Source organism: Mobula birostris, chromosome 8 (assembly GCF_030028105.1).
Source record: "Mobula birostris isolate sMobBir1 chromosome 8, sMobBir1.hap1, whole genome shotgun sequence".
Classification (NCBI taxonomy): Eukaryota; Metazoa; Chordata; class Chondrichthyes; order Myliobatiformes; family Myliobatidae; genus Mobula; species Mobula birostris.
This window is the reverse complement of record NC_092377.1, coordinates 149,482,906-149,509,901: the sequence shown is the minus strand read 5'-3', so window position 1 is coordinate 149,509,901 and position 26,996 is coordinate 149,482,906. Positions and strand designations below refer to the sequence as shown.

Sequence of the window (26,996 nt, the reverse complement as noted above, 5' to 3'; positions counted from 1 at the left end):
TCTCCTGCCTGCCCCCTCGCTCTCACTCTCCTGCCTGCCCCCTCGCTCTCACTCTCCTGCCTGCCCCCTCGCTCTCACTCTCCTGCCTGCCCCCTCGCTCTCACTCTCCTGCCTGCCCCCTCGCTCTCACTCTCCTGCCTGCCCCCTCGCTCTCACTCTCCTGCCTGCCCCCTCGCTCTCACTCTCCTGCCTGCCCCCTCGCTCTCACTCTCCTGCCTGCCCCCTCGCTCTCACTCTCCTGCCTGCCCCCTCGCTCTCACTCTCCTGCCTGCCCCCTCGCTCTCACTCTCCTGCCTGCCCCCTCGCTCTCACTCTCCTGCCTGCCCCCTCGCTCTCACTCTCCTGCCTGCCCCCTCGCTCTCACTCTCCTGCCTGCCCCCTCGCTCTCACTCTCCTGCCTGCCCCCTCGCTCTCACTCTCCTGCCTGCCCCCTCGCTCTCACTCTCCTGCCTGCCCCCTCGCTCTCACTCTCCTGCCTGCCCCCTCGCTCTCACTCTCCTGCCTGCCCCCTCGCTCTCACTCTCCTGCCTGCCCCCTCGCTCTCACTCTCCTGCCTGCCCCCTCGCTCTCACTCTCCTGCCTGCCCCCTCGCTCTCACTCTCCTGCCTGCCCCCTCGCTCTCACTCTCCTGCCTGCCCCCTCGCTCTCACTCTCCTGCCTGCCCCCTCGCTCTCACTCTCCTGCCTGCCCCCTCGCTCTCACTCTCCTGCCTGCCCCCTCGCTCTCACTCTCCTGCCTGCCCCCTCGCTCTCACTCTCCTGCCTGCCCCCTCGCTCTCACTCTCCTGCCTGCCCCCTCGCTCTCACTCTCCTGCCTGCCCCCTCGCTCTCACTCTCCTGCCTGCCCCCTCGCTCGCTCTCACTCTCCTGCCTGCCCCCTCGCTCGCTCTCACTCTCCTGCCTGCCCCCTCGCTCGCTCTCACTCTCCTGCCTGCCCCCTCGCTCGCTCTCACTCTCCTGCCTGCCCCCTCGCTCGCTCTCACTCTCCTGCCTGCCCCCTCGCTCGCTCTCACTCTCCTGCCTGCCCCCTCGCTCGCTCTCACTCTCCTGCCTGCCCCCTCGCTCGCTCTCACTCTCCTGCCTGCCCCCTCGCTCGCTCTCACTCTCCTGCCTGCCCCCTCGCTCGCTCTCACTCTCCTGCCTGCCCCCTCGCTCGCTCTCACTCTCCTGCCTGCCCCCTCGCTCGCTCTCACTCTCCTGCCTGCCCCCTCGCTCGCTCTCACTCTCCTGCCTGCCCCCTCGCTCGCTCTCACTCTCCTGCCTGCCCCCTCGCTCGCTCTCACTCTCCTGCCTGCCCCCTCGCTCGCTCTCACTCTCCTGCCTGCCCCCTCGCTCGCTCTCACTCTCCTGCCTGCCCCCTCGCTCGCTCTCACTCTCCTGCCTGCCCCCTCGCTCTCTCTCACTCTCCTGCCTGCTCTCTCTCACTCTCCTGCCTGCCCCCTCGCTCTCTCTCACTCTCCTGCCTGCTCTCTCTCACTCTCCTGCCTGCCCCCTCGCTCTCTCTCACTCTCCTGCCTGCCCCCTCGCTCTCTCTCACTCTCCTGCCTGCCCCCTCGCTCTCTCTCTCTCCTCCCTGCCCCCTCGCTCTCTCTCTCCTCCCTGCCCCCTCTCTCTCTCTCTCGTGCCTGCTCTCTCTCTCTCTCTCGTGCCTGCCCCCTCTCTCTCTCTCGTGCCTGCCCCCTCTCTCTCTCTCGTGCCTGCCCCCTCTCTCTCTCTCGTGCATGCCCCCTCTCTCCCTCTCGAGCCTGCCCCCCTTCTCCCTCTCGAGTCTGCCCCCCTTCTCCCCCTCGTGCCTGTCCCGCCCCCTCGTGCCTGTCCCCCCCCTCGTGCCTGCCCTCCCCTCTCTTGTGCCTGTCCCCCCCCTCTCTCTCTCTCTCTTGTTCTTGCTCTCTCTCTCTCTCTCGTGCCTGCCCCCCCTCATGCCTGCCCCCCTCTCTCTCTCTCTTGTGCCTGCCCCCCTCTCTCTCGTGCCTGCCTCCTCTCTCTCTCTCTCGAGTCTGCCCCCCTTCTCTCTCTCTCGAGTCTGCCCCCCTTCTCTCTCTCGTGCCTGCCCCCCCCTCTCGTGCCTGCCCCCGTCTCGTGCCTGCCCCCCTCTCTCTCTCTCGTTCCTGCTCTCTCTCTCTCGTGCCTGCTCTCTCTCTCTCTCGTGCCTGCTCCCTCTCTCTCTCTCTCTCTCGTGCCTGCTCCCTCTCTCTCTCTGTCTCTCGTGCCTGCTCCCTCTCTCTCTCTCTCTCGTGCCTGCTCCCTCTCTGTCTCTCTCTCTCGTGCCTGCTCCCTCTCTGTCTCTCTCTCTCGTGCCTGCTCCCTCTCTCTCTCTCTCTCTCTCGTGCCTGCTCCCTCTCTCTCTCTCTCGTGCCTGCTCCCTCTCTCTCTCTCTCGTGCCTGCCCCCTCTCTCTCTCGTGCCTGCCCCCTCTCTCTCTCGTGCCTGCCCCCCCTCTCTCTCGTGCCTGCCCCCCCTCTCTCTCGTGCCTGCCCCCCTCTCTCTCTCTCTCGTGCCTGCCCCCTCTCTCTCTCTCTCTCGTGCCTGCCCCCCCTCTCGTGCCTGCCCCCCCTCTCGTGCCTGCACCCCCCTCTCTCTCGTGCCTGCCCCTCTCTCTCGCTTGCCCCCTCTCTCTCTTTCTCGTGCGCGCCTCTCTCTCTCGCGCGCACGCTCTCTCTCTCTCTCTCTCTCTCTCGTGCCTGCCCCCCTCTCTCTCGTGCCTGCCCCCCATCTCTCTCTCGTGCCTGCCCTCCCACTCTCTCTCTCTCTTGTGCCTGCCCCCTGTCTCTCTCTCGTGCCTGCCCCCTGTCTCTCTCTCGTGCCTGCCCCCTGCCCCCCCCTCGTGCCTGCCCCCCCCTCGTGCCTGCCCCCCTCTCGTGCCTGCCCCCTCTCTCTCTCTCGTGCCTGCCCCTTCTCTCTCTCTCGTGCCTGCCCCCCCTCTCTCTCTTGTACTTGCCCCCCTCTCCCTCTCTCTCTTGTGCCTGCCCTCCCTCTCTCTCTCGTGCCTGCCCCTCTCTCTCTCTCTCTCTCTCTCTCATTCCTGCCCCCTCTTTCTCTCTGTTGTGCCTGCCCCCCTCTCTCTCTCTCTCTCTCTCGTGCCTGCCCCCTCTCTCTCTCTCGTGCCTGCCCTCCCTCTCTCTCTCTCTCTCTCTCTCTCTCTCTCTCTCTCTCTCTCTCTCTCTCTCTCTCTCTCCCTCTCCCTCTCCCTCTCCCTCTCCCTCTCCCTCTCCCTCTCCCTCTCCCTCTCCCTCTCCCTCTCCCTCTCCCTCTCCCTCTCCCTCTCCCTCTCCCTCTCCCTCTCCCTCTCCCTCTCCCTCTCCCTCTCCCTCTCCCTCTCCCTCTCCCTCTCCCTCTCCCTCTCCCTCTCCCTCTCCCTCTCCCTCTCCCTCTCCCTCTCCCTCTCCCTCTCCCTCCCCCTCTCCCCCTCTCCCCCTCTCCCCCTCTCACGCGCCCTCTCTCTCTCTCCCTCTCTCTCTCTCGCGCGCCCTCCCTCTCTCTGCCTCTCGCCCTCTCTCTCTCTCTCGCCCTCTCCCCCTCTTGCCCCTTTCCCGCACCCACCTCGCGCTGCCGGCGCCCCTCGCACCCCCTCCGTCACTCTCTTGTGCGCCCTCTCTCTCGCGCAATACCTCTCCTGCACCCTCTCCCTCTCTCTCGTGCCCTCTCCCTCTCCCTCTCTCTCATGCCCTCTCCCTCTCCCTCTCTCTCGTGCCCTCTCCCTCTCCCTCTCGCACCCTCTCCCTCTCTCGCGCAATCCCTCTCTTGCGCCCTCTCTCTCTCACTCTCCCTTCCTTTCTGTCTCTCTCGTGCCTGCTCTTGACCTCTCTCTCACACACGCTGTTGCTCTCTCTCACGTACTCACTTTCGCTCTTGTGCACATTCTCGCTCTCTCTCTCTGTCTTGTGCACGCTCTCTCACTCTCTCTCACGCACACGTTTGCTTTCGATCTCTCTCCCGCATGCTCTCGCATTCCCTCTCATTCCCTGCTGTTCCCAGAACACCCATATCTCAAATTTGCAACCTGATGGTGTTGAATAACTCGAGTTTATGTAAGCACTGTTGCCCCACCCAACTTTGGGGAACAATGTTGAATCATGTCAGGAGCAGCATAAATTGATGTTGTAGATAAGCAGACCTCCTGAGAGGTCCATTCGTCCCCCCCATCCCTCCCCACTGATCTTCCTCCTGGCACTTATCCTTGTGAGCGGAACAAGTGCTACACATGCCCTTACACTTCCTCCCTTACCACCATTCAGGGCCCCAAACAGTCCTTCCAGGTGAGGCGATACTTCACCTGTGAGTCGACTGGGGTGATATACTGCGTCCGGTGCTCCCGATGTGGCCTTTTATATATTGGCAAGACCCGACGCAGACTGGGGGATTGTTTCGCTGAACACCTACGCTCTGTCCGCCAGAGAAAGCAGGATCTCCCAGTGGCCACACATTTTAATTCCACATCCCATTCCCATTCTGACATGTCTATCCACGACCTCCTCTACTGTAAAGATGAAGCCACACTCAGGTTGGAGGAACAACACCTTGTATTCCGTCTGGGTAGCCTCCAACCTGATGGCATGAACATCGACTTCTCAAACTTCCGCTAATGCCCCACCTCCCCCTCGTACCCCATCTGTTACTTATTTTTATACACACATTCTTTCTCTCACTCTCCTTTTTCTCCCTCTGTCCCTCTGACTATACCCCTTGCCCATCCTCTGGGTCCCCCCCCCTTGTCTTTCTTCCCGGACCTCCTGTCCCATGATCCTCTCGTATCCCTTTTGCCTATCAACTTTCCAGCTCTTGGCTCCATCCCTCCCCCTCCTGTCTTCTCCTATCATTTTGGATCTCCCCCTCCCTCTCCCACTTTCAAATCTCTTACTCACTCTTCCTTCAGTTAGTCCTGACGAAGGGTCTCGGCCTGAAACGTCGACTGCACCTCTTCCTAGAGATGCTGCCTGGCCTGCTGCGTTCACCAGCAACTTTGATGTGTATTGTCTCCTGAGAGGTGGAAGTATTTCTCATTGACTGGCTGATGTCGATGTTTTTCCGTGTATTTTTCATCTGATAATGTTTATTTAGGACGATGGGAGAGCATCACTGTTGTAATTTCTCTCACATGTATGTTCCCGCCCCCTCTCTCTCGTGCCCGTCTTCTCTCTCTCACTCTTGCGCACGCGCGCCTGCCCTCCCTCTCTGTCTCGCACCCCTGGTCCCTCACCGTCCCGTGTGCCATTTCTCTCTCTTGTGCCCTCTTTCTTTCTTTTCCTCTCTCTCTCTCTCGTGCACGCTCTCGACCTCTCTCACACACGCTGCCACTTTCTCTCACGCACACTTTCGCTCTCGTGCACATTCTCGCTCTCCCTCTCACTCTGTCTTGTGCACACTTTCTCACTCGCTCTCTCACACATGCTTTTGCTTTCGTTCTCTCTCCTGCATGCTCTCGCACTCCCGCTCATTCCCTGCTGTTCCCAGAACACCCATATCTCAAATTTGTAACCTCATGCAATACACACAAAAAATGCTGGTGAACGCAGCAGACCAGGCAGCATCTGCAGGAAGAGGTACAGTCGACGTTTTGGCCCGAGACGCTTCGTCAGGACTAACTGATAGAAGAGATAATAGGAGATTTGAAAGGGGGAGGGGGAGATCCGAAATGATAGGAGAAGACAGGAGGGGGAAGGATGGAGCTAAGAGTCGGGAAGTTGATTGGCAAAAGGGATACGAGGCTGGAGAAGGGAGAGGATCATGGGACGGGAGGCCAGAGAAAGCAGGATCTCCCAGTGGCCATGCATTTTAATTCCACGTCCCATTCCCATTCTGATATGTCTCCCCACGGCCTCCCCTATTGTCAAGATGAAGCTACACTCAGGTTGGAAGAACAACACCTTGTATTCCGTATGGGTAGCCTCCAACCTGATGGCATGAACATTGACTTCTCTAACTTCTGTTAATGCCCCACCTCCCCTTCATACCCCATCTGTTATTTATTATTATTATTATTATTATTTCCCCCCCTTTTTTCCTCTCTCTGTCTCTCTCACTATAACTCCTTGCCCATCCTCTGGGTATGTCCCCCCCCTCCCCCTTTCTTTCTCCCTAGGCCTCCCATCCATCCCATGATCCTCTCCCTTCTCCAGCCTCATATCCCTTTTGCCAATCACCTGTCCAGCTCTTGGCTCCATCCCTCCCCCTCCTGTCTTCTCCTATCATTTCGGATCTCCCCCTCCCACTTTCAAATCTCTTACTATCTCTTCTTTCAGTTAGTCCTGGTGAAGGGTCTTGGCCGGAAATATCCACTGTACCTCTTGCTATAGATGCTGCCTGGCCTGCTGCGTTCACCAGCATTTTTTGTGTGTGTTGCTTGAATTTCCAGTGTCTGCAGATTTCCTTGTGTTGCGTTTGCAACCTGATGGTGTTGAATAACTGGAGTTTATGTAAGCACTGTTGCTCCACCCATCTTTGGGGAAAAATGTTGAATCATGTCAGGAGCAGCATAAATTTGATGTTGTAGATAAGCAGACCTGCTGAGAGGTGGAAGTATTTCTCATTGACTGGCTGATGGAGACGTTTTTTCCTGTATGTTTTATCTGATAATGTTTACTTAGGACAATGGGTGAGCTTCACTGGTGTAATTTCTCTCTCGTGCATGTTCCTGCTCTCTCTCTCTCTCTCTCTCTCCCGCATGCTTTCTTTCTCTCTCGCTCTCTGTCCCGCTTTCCTGCTCTCCCACATGCTCTCGCACTCCCTCTCATTCCCTACTGTTCCCTGAACACCCATATCTCAAATTTGCAACTTGATGGTGTTGAATAACTGGAGTTTATGTAAGCACTGTTGCCCCACCCTCCTTTGGGGGAAAAATGTTGAATCATATGTCAGGAGCAGCATAAATTGATGTTGCAGGTAAACAGACTTACTGAGAGGGGGAAGTATTTCTCATTGACTGGCTGATGGAGATGTTTTTCCATGTATGTTTTATCTGATGTTTAATTAGGATGATGGGTGAGCTTCACTGGTGTAATTTCTCTCTCGTGCATGTTTCCACTAATGCTCTTCCTCTCGCGCACGTGCTCTCAATCTTTCTCTCTCACTCTCCCTCTCTCCTGCTCTCGCACATGCTCTCGCACTCCCTCTCATTCCCTACTGTTCCCTGAACACCCATATCTCAAATTTGCAACCTGATGGTGTTGAATAACTCGAGTTTATGTAAGCACTGTTGCCCCATCCTCCTTTGGGGAAAAATGTTGAATCATATGTCAGGAGCAGCATAAATTGATGTTGCAGGTAAACAGACTTACTGAGAGGTGGAAGTATTTCTCATTGACTGGCTGATGGAGATGTTTTTCCTGTATGTTTTATCTGATGTTTATTTAGGATGATGGGTGAGCTTCACTGGTGTAATTTCTCTCTCGTGCATGTTCCTGCTCTCTCTCTCTCTCTCTCTCTCTCTCTCTCTCACGCACATGCTCTTGTTATTCTCCCTCGCGCGCGCTCTCTATCTCTCTCTCTCTCTCACTCTCCCGCATGCTTACTTTCTCTCTCGCTCTCTCTCCCGCTTTCCTGCTCTCCCACATGCTCTCGCACTCCCTCTCATTCCCTACTGTTCCCTGAACACCCATATCTCAAATTTGCAACTTGATGGTGTTGAATAACTGGAGTTTATGTAAGCACTGTTGCCCCACCCTCCTTTGGGGGAAAAATGTTGAATCATATGTCAGGAGCAGCATAAATTGATGTTGCAGGTAAACAGACTTACTGAGAGGTGGAAGTATTTCTCATTGACTGGCTGATGGAGATGTTTTTCCATGTATGTTTTATCTGATGTTTAATTAGGATGATGGGTGAGCTTCACTGGTGTAATTTCTCTCTCGTGCATGTTTCCACTAATGCTCTTCCTCTCGCGCACGTGCTCTCAATCTTTCTCTCTCACTCTCCCTCTCTCCTGCTCTCGCACATGCTCTCGCACTCCCTCTCATTCCCTACTGTTCCCTGAACACCCATATCTCAAATTTGCAACCTGATGGTGTTGAATAACTCGAGTTTATGTAAGCACTGTTGCCCCATCCTCCTTTGGGGAAAAATGTTGAATCATATGTCAGGAGCAGCATAAATTGATGTTGCAGGTAAACAGACTTACTGAGAGGTGGAAGTATTTCTCATTGACTGGCTGATGGAGATGTTTTTCCTGTATGTTTTATCTGATGTTTATTTAGGATGATGGGTGAGCTTCACTGGTGTAATTTCTCTCTCGTGCATGTTCCTGCTCTCTCTCTCTCTCTCTCTCTCTCTCTCACGCACATGCTCTTGTTATTCTCCCTCGCGCGCGCTCTCTATCTCTCTCTCTCTCACTCTCCCGCATGCTTACTTTCTCTCTCGCTCTCTCTCCCGCTTTCCTGCTCTCCCACATGCTCTCGCACTCCCTCTCATTCCCTACTGTTCCCTGAACACCCATATCTCAAATTTGCAACTTGATGGTGTTGAATAACTGGAGTTTATGTAAGCACTGTTGCCCCACCCTCCTTTGGGGGAAAAATGTTGAATCATATGTCAGGAGCAGCATAAATTGATGTTGCAGGTAAACAGACTTACTGAGAGGTGGAAGTATTTCTCATTGACTGGCTGATGGAGATGTTTTTCCATGTATGTTTTATCTGATGTTTAATTAGGATGATGGGTGAGCTTCACTGGTGTAATTTCTCTCTCGTGCATGTTTCCACTAATGCTCTTCCTCTCGCGCACGTGCTCTCAATCTTTCTCTCTCACTCTCCCTCTCTCCTGCTCTCGCACATGCTCTCGCACTCCCTCTCATTCCCTACTGTTCCCTGAACACCCATATCTCAAATTTGCAACCCGATGGTGTTGAGTAACTTGAGTTTATGTAAGCACTGTTGCCCCACCCTTCTTTGGGGAAAATGTTGAGTCATATCTTAGGAGCAGCATAAGTTGATAAGCAAACCTTCTGGTTGAATGGCTGATGGAGATGTATATTTTATCTGATAGTGTTTATTTAGGACAATGGGTCAGATTCGCTGATGGCAGTTCTATCTCGCTTCTCACCAATTTGCATGATCCGTGTTTTTACTTCATTTTCAGGTCAAGGGACATTCAACAAATCAGCAGGTCATGTCGTTCGTGTCTGTGACGAGTTCGTGACCGTCCTCGAGGCTGGTGTGAGAGAACTGACCCGCCCCACCCCATCCAACCTACTCCATCTACTACCTTTACATCCATTGCACCCTGTCCCTTCCACCTTTGCTCCTTCTGGGAATCGATGGGAATCGGAAAAAATACAACCACCAAGGGCAGCATGGAGACCGGCAGCACATCTGACAGCAAGTACGAGGATGAGAAGCACTCGGCTGCGTTCTTCCCAGTACCGGTAAGAGTCACCAAAAGTGTAAAAACGACATTTGTGTTGCATCGCTTGCCCAACTAAATGATACGGGACACTCTGTCTGGTAAGGGAACAGCCCGGTCAAGGAAGCAGTTCATAATGAGTGTTTGGACATAGAACAATGTAGCACAGTACGGGCCTTTCAGCCCATGATATTATGTTGACTTTTTAGCCGACTACACGGTCAGTCTAACCCTTCCCTCCTATCACTCTGCATTTCTGTTTCATCCGTGTGCCTATCTCAGGGTATAGGGTATCTTAAATGCTGCGACTGTATCGGCCTCACCTGCTCTCCCAGGGAGTGCATTCCAGACCCTTAACATTTTGTGTTATTTTAAAAAATAAAGTACCTCTGACGTCTCCCCTAAACCTTCCTTGATGACTCACTTTGAAAGGATGTCCTCTGGTATTGGCTATCGTCGACCTGGGAAAAAGGCTCTGACTGTCCTCTCTGCCTATGCCTCATATTTGGGAAGATTTTGCATGTCATCCAAAACTTTGATAAATCCTCTATACTTGTGTGGTGGAGAGAATTTTGACTGGTCGGATCATGTCTTGGTATGGAAACACCAATACCCTTGAGCAGAAATGCCCTCTAAAAGTACTGAATACGGCCTAGTCCATCAGGGCTAAAGGCCTCCCACCATTGAGCACATCTATGCAGGAAAGCAGCACCTATCGTCAAGGATTCCCACCATCAAGGCCATGCTCTCTTCTCGCTGCTACCATGAGGAAGGAGGGACGGGAGCCTCAGGTCCCACACCACCAGGTTCAGGAACAGTTATTACCCCTCAGCTATCAGGCTCTTGAACCAGGGGAGATAACTTCACTCACCGCAACACTGAACTGTTCCCACTGAACTGGATTCAGTTTCATGTTCTCAATATTTATTGCTTATTTATTTATTATTATTATTGTTATTATCATTTGTGTATTTGCACAGTTTGTTGTTTTTTGCACATTGGTTGTTGTACCTCCTGTTGGGGGCGCTCTTTCATTGATTATACTGTGTTCCTTGTATTTACTGTGAATGCCTGCAAGAAAATGAGTCTCAGGGTTGTATAGAGTGATGTATCTGTACTTTGATAATAAATTTACTTTCAACCTTGAACGTATAAAATACAAGGAGAAGTCTTAGACAGATCTATTTCACATAGTGGAGAGGAAGTTTGTAGATCTGGTTGGAGCAAAGGATGTGGGAATGGCGGGGGTGGAGTGCTGCGGGAGCGGTGAGGGACAGGTGACAGAGAAGGAATGCTGAGGCAGAGGCAGTGCAGGTGCAGACACACCCAGCCCTGAGGCAAGATAATTTGATTCCAGATAATTAGTTTATTGATCATTACAGAATGTCTCTCTGGTGCTGGACACCCCCAGCCTCCTCCCTCCCCCCTCTGATCCCAGCTCTCAAGATTCCAGCCTTGAACTCCAGGCCGGGTCTTTATGTGCTGCTATTGTGACTCCCGCCTCCCCTTCCCCCACCACTACTCCGCAGCCCTGTCTTCCTCAGATCCCACCGTCAACTCCTGGGCCCTCAGAGGCTCCATCTTCCTCTCACCCCAACCCTCCCCTCTCCACTGACCTCCCCCCTCTGATCCCAGCTCTCACTCATACCGGGTCTTTACCATCCCCTCCGACCTTCAACTGTCGGAGGCAGAACGCTCTGTTCTCAGTAAGGGCCTCACGTTTGTCCCCCTTCGCCCACACCTCAGCGAGTTCCGTGTTCGCCATGATGCGGAACTTTTCTTCCGCTGTCTCCGTCTCCGAGCCTACTTCTTCGGCAAGGACTCTTCCACCCCCACCGATGACCCCTTCTCCCGTCTTCAACCCTCCACTTCTTTATGGACACACCGCTCTGATCTTCTGCCTGCTCTGGATCTCTTTATCGCTAATTGCCGACGGGACATCAACCGTCTCGACTTCACCGCACCTTGTCCCCATTCCAACCTCACTCCTTCGGAACGCTCTGCTCTCCACTCCCTCCGCACTAATCCTAACATTATTAAACCCGCCGATAAGGGGGGTGCTGTTGTAGTCTGGCGTACTGACCTCTACCTTGCCGAGGCACAGCGACAACTCGTGGATACCTCCTCTTATTTACCCCTCAATCGTGACCCCACTAAGGAGCACCGGGCCATTGTCTCCCACACCATCACCGACTTTATCCGCTCAGGGGATCTCCCATCCACTGCTACCAACCTTATAGTTCCCACGCCCCGCACTTCCCATTTCTACCTCCTACCCAAGATCCACAAACCTGCCTGTCCTGGCCGACCTATTGTCTCAGCTTGCTCCTGCCCCACTGAACTCGTTTCTGCATACTTCGACACGGTTTTATCCCCCCTTGTTCAATCCCTTCCTACCTATGTTCGTGACACTTCTCACGCTCTTAAACTTTTCGATGATTTTAAGTTCCCTGGCCCCCAGCGCTTTATTTTCACCATGGATGTCCAGTCCTTATATACTTATATACTTCCATCCCCCATCAGGAAGGTCTCAAAGCTCTACGCTTCTTTTTGGATTCCAGACCTAATCAGTTCCCCTCTACCACCACTCTGCTCCGTCTAGCGGAATTAGTCCTTACTCTTAATAATTTCTCCTTCGGCTCCTCCCACTTCCTCCAAACTAAAGGTGTAGCTATGGGCATCCGTATGGGTCCTAGCTATGCCTGCCTTTTTGTTGGGTTTGTGGAACAATCTATGTTCCGTGCCTATTCTGGTATCTGTCCCCCACTTTTCCTTCGCTACATCGACGACTGCATTGGCGCTGCTTCCTGCACGCATGCAGAACTTGTTGACTTTATTAACTTTGCCTCCAACTTTCACCCTGCCCTCAAGTTTACCTGGTCCATTTCTGACACACCCCTCCCCTTTCTAGATCTTTCTGTCTCTGTCTCTGGAGACAGCTTATCCACTGATGTCTACTATAAGCCTACTGACTCTCACAGCTATCTGGACTATTCCTCTTCTCACCCTGTCTCTTGCAAAAATGCCATCCCCTTCTCGCAATTCCTCCGTCTCCGCCGCATCTGCTCTCAGGATGAGGCTTTTCATTCTAGGACGAGGGAGATGTCTTCCTTTTTTAAAGAAAGGGGCTTCCCTTCCTCCACTATCAACTCTGCTCTTAAACGCATCTCCCTCATTTCATGTACATCTGCTCTCACTCCATCCTCCCGCCACCCCACTAGGAATAGGGTTCCCCTTGTCCTCACCTACCACCCCACCAGCCTCCGGGTCCAACATATTATTCTCCGTAACTTCCGCCACCTCCAACGGGATCCCACCACTAAGCACATCTTTCCCTCCCCCCCTCTCTCTGCATTCCGCAGGGATCGCTCCCTACGCAACTCCCTTGTCCATTCGTCCCCCCCATCCCTCCCACTGATCTCCCTCCTGGCACTTATCTGTGTAAGCGGAACAAGTGCTACACATGCCCTTACACTTCCTCCCTTACCACCATTCAGGGCCCCAAACAGTCCTTCCAGGTGAGGGAACACTTCACTGGTGAGTCAACTGGGGTGATATACTGCGTTCGGTGCTCCCGATGTGGCCTTTTATATATTGGCGAGACCCGACGCAGACTGGGAGACAGCTTTGCTGAACATCTACGCTCTGTCCGCCAGAGAAAGCAGGATCTCCCAGTGGCCACACATTTTAATTCCACATCCCATTCCCATTCTGACATGTCTATCCACGGCCTCCTCTACTGTAAAGATGAAGCCACACTCAGGTTGGAGGAACAACACCTTATATTCCGTCTGGGTAGCCTCCAACCTGATGGCATGAACATCAACTTCTCTAACTTCCGCTAATGCCCCACCTCCCCCTCGTACCCCATCTGTTACTTATTTTTATGCACACATTCTTTCTCTCACTCTCCTTTTTCTCCCTCTGTCCCTCTGAATATACCTCTTGCCCATCCTCTGGGTCCCCCCCCCCTTGTCTTTCTTCCCGGACCTCCTGTCCCATGATCCTCTCGTATCCCCTTTTGCCTATCACCTGTCCAGCTCTTGGCTCTATCCCTCCCCCTCCTGTCTTCTCCTATAATTTTGGATCTCCCCCTCCCCCTCCAACTTTCAAATCCCTTACTCACTCTTCCTTCAGTTAGTCCTGATGAAGGGTCTCGGCCTGAAACGTCGACTGCACCTCTTCCTACAGATGCTGCCTGGCCTGCTGCGTTCACCAGCAACTTTGATGTGTGTTGCTTGAATTTCCAGCATCTGCAGCATTCCTGTTTGCATCTCTCTGGTGCTTCCTGTTCCCTCTCCTCTCCCTTCCCCTTTTCCTGACCATGATCCCCTTCTCCCTGCCCCCTTCTCACTTTCAGTGGAAACCCATATCAGAGTCAAGTCTATCATCATTCACGTATGTCATGATACTTTTTGTTTTTGTGGCAGCAGTACAGTGCAATACATAAAATTACTACAGTACTGTGCAAAAGTCTTGGGCACATATATATAGCCAGGGTGCCTAACCTTTGTACACCTCTAGTAAGTTACCTCTCATCCTCCTTCACTCCAAAGAGAAAAGCCCTGGCTCTTCTTGAGGCTGTCGTCAATAGGAAGAGAGAAGAGCGGTTTGAGAAGGGAATTCGAGACCTTGGCTGCAGTGATTGAAATAATTAACTTCTGAGGTGCAGTAGGGACCAGGTTGGAGGAGTGCAGAGACTTGGCAGATTAGTTCCAGAGGAGTTTGCAGAAAAAGCGACAGATCCTACATCTTGGATCTCAGTTTGTCTATGTGAGTGAATGAGAGGAGATAGGCCAACAGTGAGACACTTGAAAATCCCAAAAAGAAATTACTGGAGCTGTTGAGTGTATCATGCCAGGCTATTGCCTTTTGGAATGGTGATGTAATGTAGCTGTATGTCCCAGCAGGTTAATACTACACCAGTGAAAACCCAATTGCCTATAGGAAGGTATTTGCTGAAGCTAAGTCAAGCCTATTGTCATTTAACTATATACAGTGCCTTTAAAAAACATTCACCCCCCCCCCCCCCCCCATCCCTGGGAAGTTTTCATGTTTTATTGCTTTATAACATTGAATCACAGTAGATTTAATTTGTCTTTTTTTGACACTGATTTCTTTTCACTTTGTTAGGAGAGTTTTTTTGTTGATCAGTGTATACATGTACAGATAGACACTGTACATGTATACTGTCAAAGGAGACAACGTTTCTCCAAACCAGGGAGTAAAGCACACTAGGTCATGTAACATATAATAACTTATGAAAGTAAGGATAAAACCTACAGATGAATTATGCATGATGAAACAAAGTGAAGTGCATGAATTAAATATTGTAAGGTACAGAACCGATTACCCAGTGACACTTTCAATGTGATGCAGCAGGAGTTCAGAAGCCTAATCGCCTGAGGGAAGAAACTGGTTTCCATCCTGTCCATTCTTGTTTTTTTGCATCAAAGTCTCCTGCCTGATGTGGAAAGCCGAAGAGGATGCATGATGGATGGGTGGGATCCTTGATAATACTCAGGGCATTGCGTATGTCCCCAATCAATGGTAGGGAGACACCAATGATCCTCTCAGCCATTCTCACAGTCCTTTGTAGGGACGCAGCCCAATGTTCCCTCTAGTTTGTAATGACCAGTGCTGTGCAATTTTTTGCCCAGTGACAGCAGCATGTGAGCACCGAATAATTTCTTCAAAAAAAACAGTATAAATAAGCCAGTTCTAAATTCTGCTGACAAATCATCACAAGCTTCACGTTGTCAACACTCTCTACATCAGAAAACAGAAAGGGAAATGTGATTGTGTACGATGGTGAAATATACTTCTCATGCCAACGAGGTTGAGGGTGACAACCTTTTGTGCGCAGTTTAAATTCCTTTGTGGGCTAGTAGCACACATGATCACCTTAGAAGGAACATTGCTGGTCCTGTTCCAAATAGAGATGCAACTTGTGAGGATGCTCTCGATGGTGCTCCTATAAAATTCAGCTCAGATGGGGGGGTGAGGGGGGAGCCTTGCTTGCCTCAATGTGGAGGTGCTGCTGTGCCGCCTTGTTTAGGGAGCTGATGTTATGGGACCAGGTGAGGTCTTCCTTGATGTGGACTCTCAGGATCTTGGTGCACTTAACTCTCTCTATGGAGGAGCCATGTATTCGTAGAGGGGGAGATGGTTCACCTGCTCCTTCCTGAGGTCCACAATGATTTCCTTGTTCATCTCCGAGTTCACTCTTCTCACATCAATCCACGAGCCACTCCACTCCTTCTCTGTGCCCCATCTCATCAATGCTGTGTCGTCCGCAAGCTTGATTGACATGGTTTGAGCTGAAGATCAGTTGTGAACAGTTAGAAGGTGCAGCAGGCAGTCTGCTGGTGGAACACAGCAGGTCAATGTTTCAGGTTGAAATGTCAGTAATTCCTGGTCCGTCCCCACCACCCCCATAAATCCTTCTCAATTGTTTGTTGCCTGGGGCTCCAGCATCACCATCTTTTTGTTTCTCTGGTTAGAAGAAGGTGTTGCATTTTAGAACCCACTCAGATACCAAGGAGAAGGATCTAGTTTGACCCTCCACAAACCCTTTTATGGAGTTGTATCCTGAAGTGGACGTAAAAATTTCCATGGTAATTCCACTGCTGCCTGTAAGGAGTTTGTCTGGTCTCCCTGTGACCGCGTGGGTTTCCTCCCACATTCCAAAGACTTGCAGGGTGGTAGGTTAATTGATTATGTGGGTGTAATTGGGCTCGCTGCCCTGGAAGGGCCTGTTAGCGAGCTGTTATCTAAATCAATGAAATAATAAAAATAAGACGCTTGAGAAGAGTGTGGAGGACTATGGTCCAGGTGCAGATTGATGGGAGTAGGCAGAGTACCAGTTTGGCATGGGCTAAATGGGCTGAAGGGCCTGTTTCTGGGCTGACTGTAACAGAGTGAGAGTTCTTCCATGACACTAATCAATAATTGTCCCTGGTTAAACATTACCTGTCACTGTTATGTTGCTCTTTCTGGCAGCTTGCTTGGCATGGTGTCTCCCATGTTTTGTATGTGAGAATGGGACTTGCAGTTCAAAAGCACTTTACGTCTGAAGGGGGTGTGGCGTATGCTGTAGAAATGCATCCTTTACGTATGGTCCTGTGGAATGGGAGTCTCCCATCCTTTCAAACTGTGTTGGGGGCATTAGGTTTCATCTGTTAACATCCCCAGTCAGAAGACTATTTCTCGTGTGTTATTTTGTCAGTTTTTGTCCTGGGTAGTGATCTGTTTGCTCTTTGAACATTTCCTTTAACCTTCTTCCAGAATAATGGATAACGATATTGACCATCTGGTAGCATGAATGGAGCCATTTGGCTCATTGAATCCATGCCGGCACATACCACTTCCCAAAGCTCTACTGATTTTACTTTTGCAAGAACTTATCCGATTACCTTTTGAATATGGCAATTGAATACAATTTTCCAGGTCCCACAAACAGGCTGTGTAATGTTGTTTTTCTTGGCTGCAGTGGTGGGTGCAATCCCGGTCTCTTTGACCTGTCCACAAGCACCATCTCGTTTGATGTATGCAGAAATTAAATAATGACCCTGACTTTTTAAATTGGATATTTGGTGATCCCTGCTACTTCACCATCTTTGAACTTTTGGATAACAGGGTTTGTCGTGTAGCTGTTAGTCTCCTTGATATATGTATTCCTGATCATTTTCAGTTATCACAACTGTATGTAGCTCATCTTTCCACCGAGCCTGGCTGCCTCCTCTGCTCCTAGCTTAAATTTTTTTCTTATTGGGATACAGCACGGAATAGGTGCTGTCCAGTAGTCCCTCAATTTAATGCTGACCTAATCACGGGACAATTTACAATGACCAGTTAACTACCAACCGGTATGTCTTTGGACTGTGGGAGGAAACATACAAACTTCTTACAAGCATCAGCGGGAATTGAACCCGGGTCGCTAATACTGTAAAGCATTCTGCTGACCACTACACGACTGTGCTGCCCAAGGGGTTTATTGCACTCCTATCAAAGCTGCAGCTTCCTAATTTTGGCAGTGAGGGCGTCCTGTGTTGTCACATGAACAAAGTCACCGGAGAGAAGTATTGGTATATCTGAAGTAGTCTCTTTATTCGACAAATAGGGGCTTCATATTGAGACCCCTTCATATTGACCTAATACGACACGCCATTTTAAATACTAAATCTCAGAGGACAATTCCATATTTACAAAGTCTCCTTGAACTACACACCACCCTCACACCTTCCTCTTTGTACCCACACTACAGACACCAAATAACAAATTTAAATCAGCATTGTCTAGTCTTCCAATTAAATGTGGTTTCATGGTTCTTAGGAAACCATTGTTCAGAGCTGCATTTTAGATTTAATCTGCAGTTCATATTCAGATCTGAAGCCTGATGGCTGAAGTCAGTTGCTAAAGTTACTTGCTATACATGCTTACCCTGAAAAATGCTCTTAACATCCTGTAGTGTCTTTCCTTCTGAACTCTGTGCTTGTTCCCCTGTTAGAGACCGTTGGATAGTACTTCTGATCCAGTTTTGGGCTTAGGTTAGTGACCAACCCTTGGAACTCTCATAAAGAGAGGCTAATGAAGCACAGACCCATGATCAAGCTAGTTTGGAGGACTTGGAACTTCACCCTCAAAGGCAAATACAGATGATGACAATGAATTTTGGCATGATAATCACAGCTGGTGTTCTGTGCCTGTATGGTTTCCATGAAATATTGGTAATGATGTGGTGCCTCAGAGCTCAAGTGGAGCACGGCAATAATTAGCAGCTGCTCTTTTTTGACCCGGCTGGTGGCGTAGTGGCATCAGCGTCGGACTTCAGGACGAAAGGTCCCGAGTTCGAATCCAGCCGGCTTCCTTGCATGCTTTCCATCCGTGCAGGGTTACTAGCTGGTGATCTCTTTGGAAACTCACCCGGCAGAAGGCAATGGCAAGCCACTGCTGTAACTTGCCTCGTACACAGTTCCCCACCATGTCAGAGCGACGTGGAGGGAAATTGCCTGCTAACTGTAGAAACTCCGGACACGAATCCAGGAGCCCCTGCATGACACATCCAGATTAATACACTTAGTGGCTGCTTTATTAGGTACACCTGCTCGTTAACACAAATATCGAATCAGCCAATCATGTGGGAGCAGCACAATACATGTAAACATGCAGATGTGGTCAAGAGGTTCAGTCATTGTTCAGACCAAACATCAGAGTGGGGAAGCAATATGATCTAAGTGACTTTGACTATAGAATGATTGTTGGTGCCAGAAAGGGTGGTTTGAGTATTTTAGAAACTGCTGATCTCCGGGGATTTTCATGCATAACAGTCTCTAAAGTTTGCAGGGAATGGTTTGAAAAACAAAAAAAAAATCCAGTGAGTGGCAGTTCTGTGAGTGAAAATCCATTGCTAATGAGAGAGGTCAGAGGACAGTGGCCAGGTTGGTTTATGCTGACAGGAAGGCGACAGTAACTCAAATAACTGTGTGTTATAACAGTGGTGTGCATCTTCAAATGCACAACATGTCGAACCTTAAAGCGGATGGGCTATGGTAGTAGAAAACCAGGAGCATATACTCAGTGCCACTTTGCTAGGTACAGAAAGTACCTAATAAAGTGGCCGCTGAGTGTAGGTTAAGATGTACAGTAAGGTTGCTGCAGCATGTTATTTGGCCTCTCGGTCTGTTGAGTTTATTGGTTATTAATAGCCAATTGCAGGAAAATTAGGACCCCTTACTTTTCATTCCAGTTCATGTCTGTGCCCAGATAATTAATATCCTGAAATTATACCACTAGTGACAAAAGTGGGCACACTGCTGCTTTACCATGGTATTTCATACTTTGAAAGCCTCTCTTCCAGCTGTGAGATAAGAAACGTTGAAGTGGTTCATCCAGCCTTTAGTTTATGGAAGAATACCTTAGATGTCATCAGGAATGTTTTTGACCAACAAACAATATTCAATGGGCTGCAGCAAAATTCTGGGAAGTGGGTGAATTTAAATTCCAATTGTTGTAGGTACTGGTGATACAGATGGGGTTATTCTGTGCCAAATATCAGTGGATTCTAGTTCTTTGGAACACATCAGGATCAGCCCAATTTGGCAGCTCCCCTAATTAGCCAAATTTTCATGGAAATAGCTAAAAACTATATTAAAAAAAAGACGAGTAAACTAATTTAAATGAAATACAGAACAAATTAGAACACTCCCGATAGTACTACTGTACTATAAAACTGTATATTAGTTCCTAATAGTTATTGACAGAAGAATTCATTCAGTATACACTGCCATGATCCTTAGATTGAGTGTAAATGAATAAAATCATCTTAGACACTGAATACATATAATGGACTGACTTCATACAATGATATTGACAATTGCATCCTCCAAATCTTCACTTTCATTGTAACTTTCATGATTGTCGATACCTTCAAATCCTTCATAGTTCCTCACTTGTTGAAGTAGTAAAATTGTTTTATTTTCACTTCGAGCCGTTTCTGGCATCTCCAAGCCAGATTGTTTAAAACTGCAGTAAGCAAAACAGTTCTCAATTGCCTTACTACTTACTTCTCACCAGCAATAAGTGACAAAAATCACAGCTTTTTGAACACAAACACACGCAACTGACGCTATTTAAAAACTGTTTGCTCCAAGTACGATGTAGTATCTATTGGTATGTGAGTGCTAGTTATAAACTGTTCCGCCACAATCTTCTGTCCCAGTTAAGCAGCATAGTGTCCCAAAGGGAATCCTGCTATTTCTTGGATTAGCTTTTGTGCTTTAAGATTGTTCCAAATCAGCAGCTACCCCTGATTATCCGATGATCCACTTAATCAGAATTCACTGTATCAGTGAGAAGAATTATTCATGACAGAACAATGGCCAAGATGGTATAACTGCTGACTGTGTGGAATTTGCCTGTGCTCCCTGCTGCTGAGTGGGTTTCTTCACACATCCCAAAGGACTGTGTTTACCTGACTGGTGTGGATTACTGTGCAAGTGTAAATTACCCCTTGTATGTGGGTGAGTGGTAGAATCTGGAGGGAGTTAATGGGAATATGCGGAGAATAAAATTGGTTAGTGTGAGCACATGGTGTGGAGTCAGTGGGTTAAAGAGCTTGTTTTTGTGTTCTTGGCTGTAAGTTAGCGGGATTCCCATCCCTGCCCTTTAAATGGTGCATGGATCTGAGGCCAGTCAGTGAGTTCTTTTCATCTGACCCAACTTTTTGCCTTGGATTATTCAGGTCAAAACCCAGCTGGAGGTGTAATGGCATCTGCACCACACTTCGGGGCGAGTGGCCCTGGGTTCGAATCCTGCCGGCTCCTTGCACGCTTTCCATCTGTGCTGGGCTGAGTGTTGGGCTGGCAACTCGGCCTCATAAAACAGACGAAACGCTAAAGAGAAGGCCACCCGATATACCAGTGAGACGCTGGAGATTATTATATTATTATATTCAGGCCAAAACCTGCTGCTCTAGATGCCAGAACTTTCCAGGGATTGAAGTCAAAAAAAGATCAAGCTTGGCTGCAAATCTGTTACAGCAACGTACCTTCCTGTAAAGATGCATATTTAGTCAATCTGACAGTCCCAATTGACCAAGTTTTTTTTTGCTGACTGCATATAGATTACAATCCTTGGTTATTCTCCATCTCAAAGGATATTAAGGATACTAAATATGGTTTTAAAGTCCTCTTCAAGTGCATCTTTGCTGAGATCAGTCTGAAAATGCACAGTGGCCTTCATTAGTCTAAATAGCTTCCGAGTTTGCTTTTTAGTGTAATCCTGGATATGCTCCTAACAAGTACTTGATCTCAAACAAGAGAAAATCTGCAGATGCTGGAATTCGAAGCAACACACACAAAATGCTGGCGGAACTCAGCAGGCCAGGCAGCATCTGTGGAAAAGAGTACAGTCAACGAAGAGCAGTCCTGATGAAGGGTCCTGGCCCAAAATGTTGACTGTTTACTCCTTTCCATTGATGGTGCCTGGCCTGCTGAGTTCCTCCAGCATTTTGTGTGTGTTGCTTGGGTTTCCAGCATCTGCAGATTTTCTCTTGTTTGTGACTGGACCTCTAAACTGCGAGGTCTCTTCCAGGGATGCCGACCCTGAAGAAGTTTAAATCTTCCCTTCGGGAGTTCAGCGAAACCCTCTCTCACTGCTCCCCCTCTGTGATCTCTGCTGCCCTCTGACTATTCAACAACGTGCGCTCGCAGACCCGCTACCGTAGCCATGTATCCTTCCTGGGAACTCTTTGCCGCCAGCTTGTACCTCATGGCTTCCAGATCCGTTTTCAAGGCTCTCGATTCGGACCCTCTGAAGACCCCAGGTACTCGCATTCAGTTCACTGCTTCTTCCACCGGGTTCTACACGGCGCGCTTTCCGCTATGAGTCCCTATCGCAGTCACTTCCACGACTCGGAGATTCTCTCTCCACCACCTGCAATGGACCTGCCCGCTGATCCTGATGAAGGGCCTCAGCCCAAAACGTCAACTGTACACTTTTCCATAGATGCTGCCTGGCCTGCTAAGGATATGATCTCTCCCATTTGTGCCACACCTTCAGTCACCAAGACACTAAGCTGCGGAGCTCCCTTGCCAAGTATCTCCCTCGTTTCTCTTTATGCCTTTGACTTGTTCTTTTAAGTCCTTCTTCTCACTGACATGGTATCCTTGGATCGCTTTTTGAGGCACTGCTTGGCTAGGATGTGCCTTGGGATGTTTTGCTGTAGTTCTTTACTTTAGACAGTTGCTTGTAGGTTCCCTCCCTCAGCCACTGGTTCCAGAAACAGGCCCTTCAGCCCACCTTGTCTATGCTGAGCATATTTTTGCATGCATTTGTCCAGAAGTTGAAGGCGCTTGTGTCCCAGGGCATATTCCATTCAGCTTTGGATCTTTGATGACAAGGTGTTGCATCTGAATCCCAAACAACCAAAATCGTCCTATGCTTATGACTTGAACAGCGAGTTCAAGTCAGGCAGGTTATTTGTTAAACAGGGAGGAATTGATTTTTTTGGTACAAGATTAAGCAGAGGGTATAGCTTTAAGGCGATGAAGTAGTCAACCCAGTTGTGCATTTAGAAAGCTCTGTATTGGAAAGTTGGTAGAAGCAGATTCAATAACAAATTCCAAAATGAAATTGGTACGTTTTTTGAATGGGCATTGGCGAGTGGGACTAAATGGATAGGAATTACGAAGAGCCAGTAGAAATATAATAGAGGGCCACTTTTAAGGATTTGTGTTATGAATGGCTTTTGCTGGGGGACACTGGGTTGCTGTCCAGTGAGAGAGCAGAGACGCTGGTGTAAGTCACCAACCAAGCTTGGTGGCCGCTCTGCTTGAAGTGGCTGGGACTGATTTTACATGCATGTGTGCAGCAATTCTCCACTCTCTGCATTTCCTGGAGAAGTTTCCTCAGGTGCAGAGGGAACTTGCAAATGAGCCGCCAAAGAACAGAGCTGAGCCTTTGGAGGTGTTGAATGGTGAAGCAGGTACGTGGAGTCAAATGGCCGCCTCCATGTATTGTTTCCGTGCAACCATTACCGAGGTGGAACTATAGCAAGTCCTGCCACAAAAGGCAGTATGTTAAGCCTCCATGTCTTAAATAAAGAGACGAGTGTGCCCTATGTTATCATTTTGTGTAGGTGGTAACTGTAAATAACTCCACCCTCAAAGCATTGCTTAAAATACAACAGAAAGCTTACAGTTGCAAATCCTTTTCTTTACACTATGAATACATAAGAAACTGGAATATGAAGACATACAGTGCCATTCTACCTGTCAGTGTCATAGTCTTTAATCAGTGTCTAAGCCCCATCCAGATGTCTTGGTTCCAAAATACTACTTTACCTTGCCCTCCCAAAAATATAGAACTCCCTCCCATAAAAGGATGCTGAGACTTAGTTAGTTACTGCCTGTTACACCACTGGAGTTTAGGGAAGCAATGAAGGTCCTCCATCTCTATCTGTCCTTGGCCATTTTCTCTACTGTGCCCCAGCTATGGTTCAGGGTCCTCATTTCTGCCTCTACGATATGGCACCAAGTTGTCTTTGATCATCCATGTTTCCTGCACCCTTCAGGGGTCCAATGAAGTGCTGTCTTGATGAAGAAGTTGGCCTCTCTTATCACGTACCCAATTCATCTCCAATAGTTCCTCACAATGATCGTGGCCATGTCCTCTTGGTGACACTGAAGGAGTAGGGCATGGCTGGAGATCTTTCTTGGCCAGAAAATACGGAAGATCTTCTGGAGACTAATAGCGTCGATTGGTGGCGGCTTGGCCAGGTCGTTCTCTGTCATGCACCAGCATTCTGACCTGTACAAGAGAGTGGACAAAACACAGCTCTGGTATGGCTTCACCTTGATGCTGAGCCTTGGTTGGGTTGAAAATATCAAAAGATCAACGGGTTTCCATGACGTTGCTTGTATTTGGAAGAAGAACTATAAGTAGAATTGGTTCAGTGTGGATAGTGGAGGGCCTCGATTCAGGGAAGAAGTGGAGGAACATACACAAAGGAATTTCTTGTCCATTATAAGAAGGAGATGACTCAATCCAGGAGTCTGTTGCTGGTATGGGGCATGGAAAGGCACATGGGAGGAAGTGTTCAGCAGAGTACTGCTACTTCTGCATCTTTGGAAGAAATTTAAAGGCGACCATGCATGGTTGGAAGACATAAGTGAGCCCATCCCAAGTGAGGAAGATTTAAGTGAGCCCATCCCAAGTGAGGAAGATTTAAGTGAGCCTATCCCAGGTGAGGAAGACTTAAGTGAGCCCATCCCAGGTGAGGAAGACTTAAGTGAGCCTATCCCAGGTGAGGAAGACTTAAGTGTCGCCCATCCCAAGCGAGGAGGCCTTTCTGCTGGGACTTCACATGCCACCCTTTTATGTCATATACAGTAACCTGGGTGGGCAGATGACCCACTCGACCATGGTGTACAGTACTATGCTAAAGTCTTATGCACAAATATATAGCTAGGGTGCCTAAGGATTTTGCACAGTGCTGTAGTAATTTTATCTATTGCACGGTCACAAAAACAAAAAATGTCACGACATATGTGAGTGATGAGAAACCTGATTCTTATACGGGTCTATTTTATGGACTGAGTGGGAAAAGGGCAAGGAGAGGGGAATCATGGCTGGGAAATGGGAAGGAGCAGGAAGCACCAGAGGGACATTCTGTAAGGCGCAATAACCAATTGTTTGGAATCAAATGCTCTTGCCTGGTGTCTCAGGGCTGTGCGTGTCTGTACTCGCGTCACCACCACCCCCCTTGCCCCGGCACTCCTTCTCTGCCGCCCCTCCTGTGGTGCTCCATCCTTGCCACTCCCAATATACTTTGCTCCTGCCAGATCTACAAACTCCACATTGACAAATACAGTACAGTGCAAAAGAGATAACTTGATATAAACATTTTTCTTTTCAGTATCTTGTGGCATAGAGTGTTTTGGAACCAGTTATTTCCATGCTCAGCCTGGGCCATCCTCAGTACCTTTACACGGTGTTGTGCTTTACAAAGCCGCTCCTCTGCTGATGAGGCAGCTGCAAAAGGGGTGGACTTGTGCAGTGCATGTAAGCCACCACCAGCTGGTTGGGCCAAGTGGTCTGTTTCCATGCTGCAGGCTCTATATAACTAAGGATCAATGCCCGAAGCTGTATCTATTTTTGCCTGCTATTTTAAAATCTATTATTGATTAACTGTGAATTTTCAAGGAAAATCTCAGCAAGTTCTCAATGTTTTATATTTCCTTACAAGAGATCATCATTTAGTACACAGAGTCTGTGCCAAATACCAAAACACTCCTATTAATAAGACCATCAGGTGTAGATGCAGAATTAGACCATTCACCCCATCGAGTCTGCTCTGCCGTTCCATCACAGCTGATTTATTATCCCTCTCAAACCCATTCTCTTGCCTTTTCCCTGTAATCTTTGCCACCTTTTCTAATAAGAACCTATCAGCCTCCGCTTCAAATATACCCATTGACTTGACCTCCATAGTCGTCTGTGGCACTGAATCTTCAGGCTAAAGAAATTCCTTCTCATCTGTTCTAAAGAGATGTGCTCACATCCTGAGGTCCCAGACACTCCCACAATGGGAAACAAACATCCTTTCTGTATCCACTCTATCCAGGCCTTTCAATATTTATAAAAGTTGCTGGTGAACGCAGCAGGCCAGGCAGCACCTCTAGGAAGAGGTACAGTCGACGTCTTGGGCCGAGAACCTTCGGTCCTGACAAAGGTTTTCGGCCCGAAACGTCGACTGTACCTCTTCCTAGAGATGCTGCCTGACCTGCTGTGTTCACCAGCAACTTTGATATGTGTTGCTTGAAATTCCAGCATCTGCAGATTTCCTCCTATTTGTGCTTTCCATATTTAATTGGTTTCAATGACATCCCCTCTCATTCTTCTAAACTGCAGTGAGTACAGGCCCAGAGCCATCAAACATACTTTCCCATAACCTACTTTTTTCCCTCAACTAATGTACCTTTCAACTGCAGCCTGAATCTCCTGCCACTCACATACACTAGTGGTGATTTGCTGTAACCAATTATACCAATTAACACATTTCTTTGGGATCTGGACGGAGACAAGCATCTGGGCCTCTACAATTAGAATGTGCAAACTCCACAGGGCATCAACAATTAGGATTGTATTCGAGCTGTGAGGTATCAGCACCTCCTCCTGTGACACTGTGCTGTCTCACCGTGCTCCATTGCAGGCCCAAGCCCTTGTACTGTAGGTGTACAGTACCCAACACATACTGAGGTCTGACCACCTCACAGCTTCTGGCAGTCAGCTTCCCAGAGTGGTGCGATGGCCTTCTGGTTGGAACTGTGTGGGCAGCTCTGGCCTGCATCTAACCTGATGGGTCTGGCACAGCCTGGTAGAGTAGTGGTTGGCACAACAGTTTACAGTACAAGTGACCTGGGTTTAATTACTGTTGCCATCTGTATGGAATTTGTATGTTCTCCCCGTGACCGCGTGGGTTCCCTCCAGGTGCTTTGGTTTCCTCCCACTGTAAAGACACACTGGTGGGTAGGTTATTTGGCCATTGTAAATTGTCCTGTGATTAGGCTAGGATTAAATTGAGGGGTTGTTTGGTGGCATGGCTCAAAGGCCTATACCACACTGTATCTCAATAAATAAAGTTAAAATAGATGCACTTGGTGCCTTCTGTAAGCTTCGGGGATATAAGGATGCACTAGTAAAAACATGGATCCTGTGACTTAGAGTACAGAACAGTTTAGGCTCTTCGGGCCATCTGATCCATGCCAAAACCATTAAAACTACTCTCCCCCGTCGACCTGCAAACCATGGCCCTCCATATCCTTACTGTCCATGTACCTATCCAAACTTCTCTTAAACATTGAAATCAAGCTCACATGCACCGCCTGTGTTGGCAGCTCATTCCACACTCTCATGACCCTCTGAGTGAAGACGTTTCCCTTCTTTTGAGGCACTACTTGGCTTGGATGTCCCTTAAACTTTATCACCATTAACCCATGATCTCTGGTTGTAGTCTCACCCTACCTCAGTGGAAAATGCTGCTTGAATTTACACTATCTATACCCCTCATTCTTCTCAATGCAGACCAACAAGATTGGGATCTATTGTGATCTCCTCCACGTTTGAACATCTTGCAGATAGCTTGACCTGAAGATGGGCCAGG

At 49.2% G+C, this 26,996-nt stretch overlaps 1 protein-coding gene across 1 annotated transcript in view; it reads left to right on the top strand.

Annotated features, from left to right (window-relative positions):
- LOC140201831 (solute carrier family 23 member 2-like) overlaps positions 1 to 26,996 on the top strand; it is a 116,616-nt gene that overhangs the window by 7,749 nt on the left and 81,871 nt on the right. The window contains exon 2 of the mRNA XM_072266539.1: positions 9,068 to 9,353. Within this exon, the coding sequence (XP_072122640.1) occupies positions 9,246 to 9,353 (108 nt within the window). The 5' untranslated portion in view covers positions 9,068 to 9,245. The remainder of the gene's footprint in view (positions 1 to 9,067; positions 9,354 to 26,996) is intronic.